This window comes from Lutjanus erythropterus, chromosome 13 (genome assembly GCF_056507025.1).
Source record: "Lutjanus erythropterus isolate fLutEry1 chromosome 13, fLutEry1.hap2, whole genome shotgun sequence".
Classification (NCBI taxonomy): domain Eukaryota; kingdom Metazoa; phylum Chordata; class Actinopteri; order Lutjaniformes; family Lutjanidae; genus Lutjanus; species Lutjanus erythropterus.
This window is the reverse complement of record NC_139329.1, coordinates 22,954,883-22,967,927: the sequence shown is the minus strand read 5'-3', so window position 1 is coordinate 22,967,927 and position 13,045 is coordinate 22,954,883. Positions and strand designations below refer to the sequence as shown.

General features: G+C 36.7%; 1 protein-coding gene across 1 annotated transcript; it reads right to left on the bottom strand.

Annotated features, from left to right (window-relative positions):
- Window positions 1-797: 797 nt before the first annotated feature.
- On the bottom strand, window positions 798-12,168 carry LOC146316550 (nucleobindin-2-like). Its single transcript, XM_084734263.1, has 13 exons — window positions 12,042-12,168; window positions 9,619-9,753; window positions 8,719-8,826; window positions 8,483-8,615; window positions 7,524-7,627; window positions 5,922-6,107; window positions 5,572-5,662; window positions 5,263-5,321; window positions 5,060-5,152; window positions 3,930-4,019; window positions 3,501-3,671; window positions 3,043-3,097; window positions 798-1,563 (listed from the first exon to the last, which is right to left on the bottom strand). The coding sequence occupies exons 2-13, from the start codon at window positions 9,751-9,753 to the stop codon at window positions 1,451-1,453; spliced, it is 1,338 nt and encodes a 445-aa protein (XP_084590389.1). The 5' UTR covers window positions 12,042-12,168; the 3' UTR covers window positions 798-1,450.
- Between the last annotated feature and the right edge of the window lie 877 nt (window positions 12,169-13,045).

The window sequence follows — 13,045 nt, the reverse complement described above, 5'->3', positions numbered from 1 at the left end:
ACACACCAGATCAGTGATCAGTGTTTGAGCACACTCTGTGGCTCAGTGAATGTAGTGTTTTATTTATGGCGGCCCGTCAGCTTGAAGACATCAGCACCACTGTATGTGTGTGTATGGAGGAGCTGCAGCTGTGTGATGATAAATAACATCAAAACTTGTACGTCAGAGCTTATCAGTCATTTAATACCAAATTTCAGTACCCACCCCTATGTGCGAAACACAGTGTGCTGTACCGTTGTCCGGATTTAAACGAGGCCTCGAGGCAAATTACTTTGTTATTATGCATTTTTAATTGTGGTTTGAATAATTGTGGTTTTTAGGTAATCAGTGAGTCAATGTGCACGATTGAAAAGAAGAGACACAAACTTGAAATCTGCAAGCTCATTCACTTTATTGTCCACATTCAAACCTTGTACAACAGTTTCATTAATTCAGGATGTTGGATGGAGTACAGATTAAAGAATAAATCAAATAAAAATAACTGGTTGTGTCTCAGTTTTCCATCTCGTATGACAGAGACAAATTCAGTCTGCTCCGGTTTCATTTACAGTGATGGAGAGAATAAATAAATTAAAAGTACTCTGTCATGAAAATAGCATAATTCACAGACACTCAAAAGCACTGACACAAACTCACTGAACACATAGAACCACTTCAGAATCCATACCATTGTTACTCTAACACACCACAATTACATTAAATTAAAAGATTTAAATATATAATATATGTAATTTTATCTGTAACCTAAATATACTTCAGTCATCTGGCCTGAAAGAGACAACAGCTAGGAAGGACAATTGACACATGAAGAGAAAGTGTTAAAAAAAAAAAAAAAAGAAATAATATTTTATGGATCCAGACTGTTAACCCTAAAAATATTCAAATGTAAACAAGATCATTTCATTCATTATCCAGCAGCACTACATAAACTCTAATATTACGTTTCTGACATTCATTTTTCAGAAATAATCTTTACTGGAATAAATAAATAACCTTCAAAGTATTTCCTCTAAGAGCGTCAGTGACAGTGACTACAGTGTGCACTAAACAAAACGTTCACTTATCAGGCCAAAAACCCTCCCCATTTCACCCCAAACTACTTCCCCTGGAGAACATGGGAGTCCTTGTTAGTGACAAATGATCAAAATGACAAAAACAAAAGGGTCCATTGTCCACGAAGAAAACTGGACCAGCTCCACATTTCCATATTTCCAGTCTGATTTATGCAGCCAAATCGGGCATAATGGGCACAAAATCTGAAGCCTGAAATCACATTTTTTTTAATGTGCTCTTAATATTTAGGCATATTTGTCAAGTGTTTTTTTTTTTTGAAAATCCTAAACAAAAATGGAAAATTAGAATCATTACAGGGCAAACACACACACACACACACAGACACACACACGCACGCTCACTGGCATTCATACAACACACAAAGTATTGAGGCCTGCTAAGAGTGTCCTGGCACAGGTACATCTTGCTGCTGGTGAGTAGGGGGCAGTGGTTGACTGTTTCCTGGTACGACTGCTGCAGGTCCTTTTTCAGCTACAGGAGCTCCCGGCTCTGCAACACAGAGTCATTTTGGCACAAGTTGGTGAGTTGAATTTACATGATCGTGAAACTAATCTAGAAATGGCAGTAACTGCCCCTCATTTGACATTGTTTGGTCTGACGAAGGCATTTCCTAAAATGAGGAAACTTGGAATTATTACTGATTAATCAATGGTTAGCATTTTCAATTATTGGTTAAGGAAAATGCACTATGTTTGATTTATTTATGTTCCCACATATACTCCATGTCTGCGTCATTTCACGGAACACTGGTCCACTCTCTCTCTCTCTCTCTCTCACACACACACAGACACGCACACACACACGCACACACACACACACACACACACACACACACACACACACACACACACACACACACAGTACAGTTAATCGTTACCCCTAGACTTAACAATTACTTCTTTGTCCTCTGTATCTATATGTTCTATGTTATCTGTATTTGTCTGTGTACTTGTTTGTCATGTATGTATTTATCACTTTTCCCACGCGTTTCATCACCAATAAAAAAAAAAAAAAGAAAAAAAAAAAAAAAAAAAAAAGGAAAGGAAAGGAAAATGCACTAAATTTGCGAGTACCTAATTAGCACTGCTGTAAAGTTCTACTTCTTTTCTACTTAGTTCAACTTGGTTGATATTGATTTTAGGACTGCAACTAACCATTATTTTCATTGTTGTTTAATCTGCTGATTATTTTCTCGATTGATCTATTAGTCATTTGGTCTCTAAAATGTCAGAAAACTTTTCCAAAAACCCAAGATGACATCCTCTACCATCTTGTTTTGCCCACAACACAAAGTTATTAAGTTTAATGTCACGAAGGAGTAAAGAAACCAGAAAAAATAAAATAAAATCACATTTAAGAGGCTGATATCAGAGAATTTTGACCTTTTTCTTAAAAAAAAACCCAACTTAAACTGATTAATCTATTTTCAAAGGAGCTGGCAATTAATTTGCTAATTGATTAATAAGCAGATGCACCTCTAATTGGGTTGCAAGGAACTGTAAAGTAGATTAAGTAGCTTAAGTAGATTAAGTTTTTTGAAGTGAGGTTGTATGAGGTACTTATCCAAAGTCAGTGTATTACCTACAGTAGATGGCGTTCAGCGTGCCTCCAGTTTGAAGAAGCACCAGGAGTACTGGAGTAGAAATTTTATCAATGTACAGCTGTGGTCGGTGTCAGCAGCAGTGTTCTTATGTGACTGATGTTAACCTTTTTAGACAAGCATTCCTTTAAGATGCTAAAGTATGTACTTAGCTTCGTACACCAGTCCTCCTGCTGCTTCTCCAAACTGGGAGTGTGACCACTACTTACTGTAGGAAATGCACCATGGATAAGTGACTCATACAACCCCACGTCAAAAAGTGCAAATATCTCTATATCTCTTGTGAGTCCCTAAACTTTATAAAAGTGCATACAAATGACAAGAGTACCAACAACCTTCTACAACAATCATTGCATTGTGATACTTACGTTTAACCTCAGTGTTTGCACTTTGGGCTTTTAACCTCTCCATTTCTTCTACTGCCTGAGCAGAGAAGACAAGATGAAAAATGTTAGAGTATAACAAAATATACTAACTATATCTACATAAATATTTTGTGAGAGCAAAGAACACAACAGTGCCATAACTACACATGAAGTTACAGTTCAGTGTGACTTTATATCTCATGAGCCATTATAAAAATAGCTGAATCGTGGTCTTGCCTGCTTTAACCTGCCCACTGCATATCAAACCTGGCAGCAGTGGGAGGTATTGTACGTGCACAGAATCCACTGAATACAATAACGTTTGGGTGCAGCTCAACAGGAGGTAAATGCTTCACATGCAACAAATCATGCATGTCATCAGTCAGAAATAACTTAAAATCATCTTAAAATCCTCATTCCTGATTGTACTTCATCTGCAAATAATCTGTTTTTAAATTCACCTGCTGTAGTCCCAACTTCTGAGCTTTAAGTTCTTCCTCTTTCTTTTCGAGCTCCTCCCTCTGTTTCTGCAGCTCGGCGGACTTCTTTTTGATGTCGTTCTCCTCATTGGCCAGCTGCTGTTCATACTCTCTCAGCTCCTCCTCACTGTAAATGGGGTTCTGATCTAAAGTCTGTTGAAGGAGGGTGAAGGGCAATGTATTATAGGATGTAATGAATTTAATCAATAATAGGATGAATTTCTGATGATAAACCTTTTATTTTATTGTTTCAAGAGAGAGTGGCTCTCCAACTGATGGTTAGGGGAATTTAATATATTTAAAATATGGTGATATGACAGCAGGGTCAAGCAAATCTTGGCTTAAGAAAGGTTTTTGGTAAACTTACTTTCAATACAAACCTTACATTTCTGTAGACGTCTAAAATCTTACCTCCCACTCATCTTTTTCCAAGAACTCCTCCTTCTTTGTGGCTGCCATGAACTCGCTCAGTGACACAAGTCTGTCTTTATTGGTGTCCACCTGCACATCAACACATTAAGCTGCTTTAATAAACATCAGGGCCAGTAAATGGTCTTTAAGATTAAACGCTGGACAAACAAGAAAGCTTTGACCTTTGAACTCCCTGCTTCTGTTGCTATTATTGTTTAGCGCAGCCCATTTAGTCTCATTTTACACCGCTGATAATCCGTTTGTGTACAGTTACTTGAGACTGAGGAATACTGCATTGATTTGTCAATTAATGATAATTTGAGTGATATCTGGTAAAATACTGTTCTAACTTAAGCACTGCTTGGAAGAATACTTTATTTTTGCACTATAATCCAATATTCAAAAAACAGCCTGATTCATCAAATACAGGAGCAACATGTACAAATTTCAGTTTAAAAACTTCTAAACTAAAATTATCACCAGAAGAAAGAAATTACAGTTTTGATGTGAGGTCAAAGACGTCTGTGTATTGTGTTGCATACATATGTACTGGAGTTAGCATGCTAACCAGCTAGCCCCGGCACATCTTGTCTTTTTCGCCTCAAGAGGTGAGAGTCAAGTACTATTGCTCAAGCCTCTCCCTGTAGTTTCAGCTGGAACGTGTGCAAGCGTTGAAGGTCTCTTTTTTTGTCTAATGAATAAACAAAATAAACTCAAAATGTCAAGACAAGAAATATTGTCCTCATTCTCATGTTCCACCTGGTTTCCTTATTAAACAGAAAAGTAGAACCATACACTGTCTGAATTCAGGTTTCTCTCTATTAACAAACTAAGACAAGTTCAACTCATTGTAAAACATTGTAAAACAACTAGCTGCTGAGCTAACTAGCTAACGGCAGTTAGCACAGTTAGCAGAAGTTCAACAGGTGGCCACTGCACCTTTAACTAAAACTTAATATTTTAGTTACCAGTAAAGCACTTTTGTACAAATGTGTATGGGTGATGCACTTAGACCGATGTTTATTTCAAATTTGAACTAGAGGATAAACTCCTTAAGATGCACATCTCATTGTCAAGGGGTCCTCATGCAAAAAAGGATATTAAGAGTCATTTAAATAAAATAAACTCACCTCATTCATAACGTGCTCTCTCATTCGCAGTCTCTCCTCCTCCATCTCAACCATGTCGTCCTCTTCATTTTCGGGGTTGTACACCTTCTCCAGCTTGAGGAAACACACAGACTCAAATTTTTACCGTGAAGGCTTCTTCATTTATATATAACATCATCCTAAACATGCAGAACATCCGGGCAGTTAGATATCAACACAAATACCTCTTTAGTGAAGAGGGCTTCAAGCTCACTCTCATCAAAGAAGCCATCTCCGTTACTGTCTGCAACACAAAACGAATGACTGAAACGAACACATAATTTTACACATATTTAAAGCACTTGTGGTGATCGGCTACAACTAAAAGCATGTGAACATCGTTTTTTTTTCCAGGCCTGGGTATCATTTCACTGGAGAAATTTCAGCTCTACTTAGTACTGGGTTACTTCAGTCTGTACCTAAAGGTATCAAGCTCCCAGCCCTAGTCATGACTGGTTCTTGGCTCTTTGGACACATATCTGGTTTCTGGTTACCATGCAATTTGAAGAAGGTCTTGGGATCAAAGTCCTCTGGGTCCATACCATCTGCCTCCTGCCACACCTCCTTCAGCTGGTCTTCACTGCCCTGCACACACACACAGTTTCCTTCAGGATTTCTCCATTCACCTTTACACTGGTCTTTTGCAGTATAATGTTATTAATCCTCCCATGACCATTTAAATAAACTCAGCAAAATTACAATGTTTCCCAAATAATGTTGTTCAGCATAGTCCCTAAAATTCAAATAACTGCACCAAGTAATATCTCGTAATAACTAGAGAGGATTCTTCTTCATGCTGCTTTACTAAATGAGTTGTAATTGTCTATTTGCATTAAGAACTTACAGGGTGGTTCACTTTCGGATGGTCAGCGTGCTTCTTTCTCATCTCCTCGTAGTGCTGCTCCTCCTTCTTGCGGTCCTCCTCACTCATGCTCTTCAGACGTTCCCTCCTCTCGTGCTCCTTCATCATCTCGTACCTCTTGAACTCATCGTGGCGGCCCTTGTCAAAGTTCTCCAGGTCTTTGGTCGCCTATAAATGGAAAAAAGAAAGAACAGTTGACAAGGGGAAATTCACACATGGATTATACTGGTACACTCACTTTTCTTGGATTGATTCCAGTACAAGTGGAGCAACTGATAAACATTTGATTTTCCTAAAATGTCCAAAAATGCCAAAGTCCAGTCTGCACCTCGTGATCCATGTTAATCTGAAACTATTATTCAACAGGTCAAAGTGTGACTTTGAGACCGTTAAGATGAAACTTCTCTTGGATAATAGAGATGGCTGTCTTGATGATGAATCTAATAGAAACTGATTTGAACCTAGATGCTCTCTTTTTTTGTAGGTGCTCTTTTGCTTGCTTGCTTGTTTGCTACCTTCATTTGATTTTGTTGTGATGTTGTGATTATTTGTAATTGTGTTTTATAAGATTTCTGGCTGCCAATAAAACATTTAAACAAAAGAGAACTTGTTATGGTTGTTGAGAGTTAAGTATAAAAAGAAGTCTCACAAATATCACAAACACTGATTTATCAGTACTGTTTGCATGTTACTGGGCAGTCCTAAGATATAAAAAGTAAATAAATGACACTACACAACCTAAAACAATTTGCATGCATTGGATTGTAAACTGTAAAACCAGAAACAAATGCAAACCCAGTGACTTCCCCTTTTACTTTTTTTTCTTCACAGGAAACATTTTGCTCTCTCAAAACCGATGAATCTACCTCCGATGCAGCAGCCCTCTCCAACAAACAACATAAAGCTGTGAATCAAGTTATTGCACCCAAATTCAACAGCTGCTGACATGTGAGCCAGCAGAAAAGAATGAATGAGCAGTTCTGAGAAACACAGCTCATCATTTCACACCTGTAATTCTGTGGTTCATCCATCCTAATTATGGCATTAATATGACGTGTTCTTTACTGTTATTATAGGTATGACTGTGATGCAGTTACATATAAGCAGCAGTACACACAAACAGTGTAGAGGAAAATGGTCAGTAGAGATTTAAAAAGTCTTATCTACCCAAGGCTCTAAACTAAACTAAAAAAATGTAAAAACCTATATTTAAGATATCCTACTAGTACTTACACTCATGGTTCTGTGGGGGAGGTTGTCTTACAATAAATTTTCAGCTATTTGTGCTACTTGAACAGTCAATATTCCCCAAGGCTACAACAGATATTCATCTGAAACTAGTCATTTATTTATTTTGGCTGTGTTTAATGTTTGAGCATTATAACTCTTACAGAAGCCGGTTCTCATTTGGATATGCTCTGTCATGCTATTAATGGAGTTATTCTGAAAACGAATCTCTGTCTTTTTAGCTTCTTTTGTAACGGTCATCTGTAACGGCTTTTTTCCTAAGTTCCAAATCCTGATTACATCCTGTTACAGGATATGCAAGTTAGGAAGTTTCTCTTTTTTCATCACTGCTTGTACCGATTTTATCAGGCGGTCCAGGTCCTCCACCTCAAATGTGTCTGGGTTCATGTGGTTTAGGTGCTCAAACTGTTTCAGCAGCGCCTGGTGGTCCACCATCCGGCCTGCAATGAAGGAAATAAAGAAAAGTTTTATTGATTGTAAAACAATTAAATCAAGTATTTTGCAGTTGTAGGAAATGTGTGCTTCCCAAAGATACTCTGAGCTTCAGTAGTTCATCAGTACAAACTGCATTAAGGGGAAGTGTTTTAATTCATGGTTCTTTGTGCTCATTAATTAATCAAAGCTTTCAGTGTTTCACTGATGTACGCACGCAGCTGTTGCATAAGTTTTAAGAAAGTAAACTACGCTGTGTATTTTCTGAATATATTTCCATATGTTCTAAATGTTTTTGCTGTTATTATATTTTTTGGGAAACAGTTTGGATGGGTATTCCTGGGAAACATGTTTCCTGGGATTAAACCATAGTACATAACTAACACACAGCCAGTTTATTTACTTTAAATTCAGCTCAAAATTACTTTGGAAAGAGTTCAAAGAGTTCAAAAAGTAATAGTAAATGAATGTATTTCTAAGCACAATAGCACAGACTTCTGTGTTTGTATTTAATATGACACCAACTCTAAATTGTTTTTTCACACCCCATTCAGCTTGCACTATCTTGCATAATGTCTCCAACCATTGTTTTTAAATGGTGATTTTTTAGGAGTTCAGCCTTCAACTACACTTCCATCTAATCTAACCTAATTCCACAGAGCCTTTCACTCAGTAGTTCACAGTGGCCCGTGTCAGTCAGTGTTAGCTGAGCACTGTATTGCATCACGTTCCTGTGTCTAGCAGCCACATCCTAATTTTGACAATGACCAAACTGCTGTGTATTTCAAAACATCTTGTGCAACTTCAAGAGGCACAAGTTTGTCAAAGACACATCAGCAGAATAAACTGTGCAGGATTCTCACCATTCCCCCCCTGGATGTCTTGTTTGACTTTAAGGAGCATCCGCAGCCTGTTCATCTCCTCCCTCTTCAGTTCGTCCAACTTAGTCCGAAAATTGTGCTGGACAAAGTCCAGCTCTTTGGAAAGTTTGCCATTCTGCAAGCAGAAAATCAACACAACGCCAGAGTTCAACACAAAGCGTTCATGTCAACAAAGATCTTACACAATCCTGGAATATTTAGTGAGCATGCAGATGTACCCTGATGTCATCCATGTTGGCATTTTTTAGCTTTTCTTTAAAGTGCGGGTCTTTCTCGAGGTACTCGATGACTTCCCTGAGGTAGCGGTCGTAGTGCAGCCCAGAGTCCTGAAGCGTAAAAAAATAAAAGCATGCCTCAGTGCTTGTTAGGGATGTAAAAATACATTGAATATTGTGATAAAAAATGTTTCAGTACAAAACTGTGACAATATCTACCATGACATTGCATGGTTAATTATTTTATTTTATTATTTTTAATTTATTTTATAAAAGGACTGATACTGGCGGCTGTATTGTTGAAGTTGTGTAAAATTCAACCATTCACTGCCAAAGACAATTCATTCTAATTCTTTGCACATGCTTAGGTCATGGTTTGCTGTTTTTATTGTATTTCTTTAAAAAGGGAAAACAGAAGCATTTTAAATGAAAATGAAAAATGAACAAAAAATGCTCTACACCTAAAATCAGATATCACTTAATTAAGGGCACTAAAAGTTGTCTTGTTTTTTGTTTGTTTGTTTTTTAATACCGTAATAAATATTGTATCATGGACTTTTTATTTTTTGTATTATTAAATCGCTAGTGTTAGACTAAAATTTACATTTAACTGCACTTAGGACCATTATTGAAAACGTTTGTGTCACTTAACTCTGGCAAAAGAACAGCAGCACATGAGTTTACATGATATTGCTCTTGTTTGCTTTGAGCAAATACACTTAATGTAATTCTCCTGTCAACCTTTTACCCACAAGCAAGTGTGCTTTCCACATGAAAAACCCTGTCTGAGACACTGTATGCCCAAATGGTTCCTTCCTAAGCGGTATTTGGTGTAATTAGCCATAAGACCCAGATCAGTGCATGACACAGAGAGATCTATATGACACTTTCGGTCTGACTCACAGCACTATCTGGTGGACCCTGGTCCTCTTGAGGCTTTTCTGTGGTCTTGTCCACACTGATAGGCACTGACTGGATACACAGCCACAGACTCAGCAGAACCAGCCCACAATGGGCCAAGGCTCTGCCCCTCACCATCTGGTTAGGAAGAAGAACAAAAACACTATTAATCAGTTAATTGGGTAAATCATAATTTTGTAATGTCTTGATTTGATTTGATTATTGTGTCATGCACTGATAATGTGCCCAGCCCCACCAGGCTTACATGACACCACGAGTTTGAGAATGAGACCAGCAACCAGACTAGCAACATAAATTACAAATAATACTAAATAAATAAACCATCTTGCCATTTTTCCAGCCTTTAGAAACAAAGATAGTGAACTTGTAAGAATTAAAACAAAACAACCTTTCCATTTTGTCATTGTCAGTGCACCAGAACATTGGTGTATTTAAAAAAGAACTTGTCATAATTAGGACAATCCAGAAGAAAATGTGACTCATTCTTAGCTTTTCCTAACTTAAATAAATCACACAATTTCTGCTCTCAACTGTGCAATTAAAGACCTCTAACTTCAGTAAATTCACTGCCAAAGTTGTGCTTGATGTTGTTTGTAATTTTGGATTTAAAAAATATTTTTGAGCCATTTTGCTTCAGAAGTAAACTTTCTAGTAACTTAATTGTGCTCATGCTGCATGATAGATTATTACTATACGTAAATTACAATTCAGGTCCTTCAAAAGTAGCATGAAGCTCTTTGGCTCATGGAAGGTTGCGCAGTTTGCGCCAAAGAAAAACCTTCTTTTTGACCCTATTTTCTGAAATATTAAACCAACGACTCCACACTGATAATTTTACAGTTTTGCCTGATTGATCCAGGAATTCAACCTTATGTCACTCTGAACAGTTAAAGCAGGAACAAACTTATGAAAACCTATAAAACCTTGCAGCTCTATTATGTATGGAGTCTGCTATTTTACATTCTTTGAATCCCCATATCCCTAAAATATGCGGAAGACACATGCATTAAAAAGTTGTGAATAGGGCCTGAGCAATATTGTATTTTTGGGGCCAATGCCAAAATTCTGATATCAATATATTGGTCGATATTCTTTATACAGAATATAATACACAGAATATAGAATATATATAAACACCTGTTTTTGCAGTGATCAATCAAAGGTGGTTAACACTTATAAGAAATATATAATAGAAGCAGGATATTTTACAGTTTAACAGTAAAAATTACATTCCAAAATTATATCAGGGCACTGAGACAGCAAACCTTCACTAGTATTTTTAATAGTTATTTATAGCTGTAAATAAAAGAACACAAAGAGCTCTAAATATTAGGGTCTGATGACACAAAATTTTTGGGGTCGATGTCCTATGTTTGTGAGTAAAAAAAATTTCTGATATCAATATACTGGCCAATATTTCTATACATTCTTAGAACATAACATACACAATATAGAAAACACACATAAACAGTTTTTGCAATGTTTCCTATAAAACTATAAAATTTACTGTCCAAAACTATGTGTGAGATTGCATTTTCCCTACAGGGATAAATAAACAGCTACCTATCTACCTACCAATGACTTTCACCGGTATTTTTTACTAATTATTAAAAACTTTGAATTTAAAAATGTAATAAACCTGACTTAAGAAAAAAATAATCAAAGATACATAAAATGCTGCCTGTAAAGCAAACAAAGTAAAATACCAAAGATCTTTACATATTTTCAACTTGACAACAGACACTAATGGTCTCCCAGCTGAATCTGCCATCATTTAAATTCAGACTTAATAAGTCATAAATTCATCAAGAGTAAATCCCAAATATTTCTACTCTGGTTTTTATCCTAATGTTCTTGTCCCATGAGTCAGTTTTTGTTATATGCATATGATACATGTCTCACAGGGCTTTTTTCCACTGTACTGAAAATGTTCATAATTATCCAGGGTCTTATCTAATCAGTGTGGGCAGGTGCTTTTATCCTTCCAGAACAAAACACCCTAAATGCCTCAAGCATTGCAAAAGGATTACAAGCCACAACTTCACCTGCAGACATTATGAGATGAGGTTATGCAAGTTAGTCTTAATCTCAAAAGCAACTCTCTGTCAACTACAAGCAAATGACTGTGCAACACACGTGTCTGGTGGATAAAAACACGGCGAGCTTACTTTGTAACAGTTCCTCTACCACAGTCCTCATAACTTGACACAGTGTTGTGAAGCTGTAACTCACAATTCATGACAAACACACCGGCTAAAGGTACCATTTAAAGAACAGGTTGTTGAGTAAAGGTGGCAGCTAATGCATTACAAAAGCTACAAAAACCAGCCCTAGCATATATAGTAAATTGAATTAATAAATCACAGTTCATATAAATTAACACATATTTATAAACTGACACCTACTTTGAGATCGTCTTTTCACTCTTTGCCGCGATTTCAATGTTTGGTCTTCCTCAAACTGTCCGATCCTCAGCGAACCTTGTTTACATCTGTCATCTACCACCAACTCAAGTCTCTTATAGCCAGTTTGGCCACAACCTACAGAAAAAGGTTGTGTTCACCATGGCAACGCCCCGCCCTCTCCCGCCCCTATTGGACAGGAAAAGTACACTTTCTTTGTAAAACAGTCGCGTTGAGCGCTGATTGGACGCTTCACCTGCCAGTCAAAGTGTATCAAACTGTCAACCCGTGGCTTAAGGTGCGTTGAGCCAAACTGTACGTGGCGTTCCCGACGAGGGCGGAGTTAGTGTTTGATGCAAGACGGCGCAAACTGGATTACATGTGTTTATGTATTTGTACACGACAGGATATGGTCAGCGCTAATTAAATTGACGGTAATATTAAGCATCTTAGTGGACTTTTTTTTTTTAATCGATATATTTTATCTTTTTATTAACATAATATATAACATATAAGATACAAAACAAGATGGAAATAGTAAAATAATATTTTTTAATGAAAAAACAGTGGTTCATGAAAGCAAATACGCACAAATTATCCAAAAGCCTGCATAAATATCTGGAGCAATCATGTACTATGGTTAATTACTTTAATAAATGTACAATTTGCGCGTTATGTACGTGTTTATTTAGTCTTGATTAATACATCGTTATGGTCTCATTCAAAATTTGTGCAGCATAATTTTGTACAATCCATCAATGCATGGCTAAAGTATATATACTACATAAAACATATAAACTATATAAAATATGCACAGGTCAGTATTCAGATATTTGATTTAAGTAAAAGTAACAATAGCACAATATAAAAAATGCTCCATTAAAAGTAACAGTAGAATACAACATTAGTATCAAATTTATTACAATTTTTATTGATCCATCACTGTGTAAGTAGCATTTTGATTTAACTATTAACAATTTAACATCAAAAAGGACAGTCATAAAATG

What these genes read in the sequence shown, in the direction of transcription:
- LOC146316550 (XM_084734263.1), bottom strand. Translation starts at nt 9,753, where the DNA reads ATGGTGAGGGGCAGAGCCTTGGCCCATTGTGGGCTGGTTCTGCTGAGT. An exon ending in TGGAAAAAGATGAGTGGGAG is followed by an intron (nt 3,672 to 3,929) that starts GTAAGATTTTAG and finishes CTCCTTCAACAG; the next exon opens with ACTTTAGATCAGAACCCCAT. An exon ending in TGCAAACACTGAGGTTAAAC is followed by an intron (nt 1,564 to 3,042) that starts GTAAGTATCACA and finishes TCTGTGTTGCAG; the next exon opens with AGCCGGGAGCTCCTGTAGCT.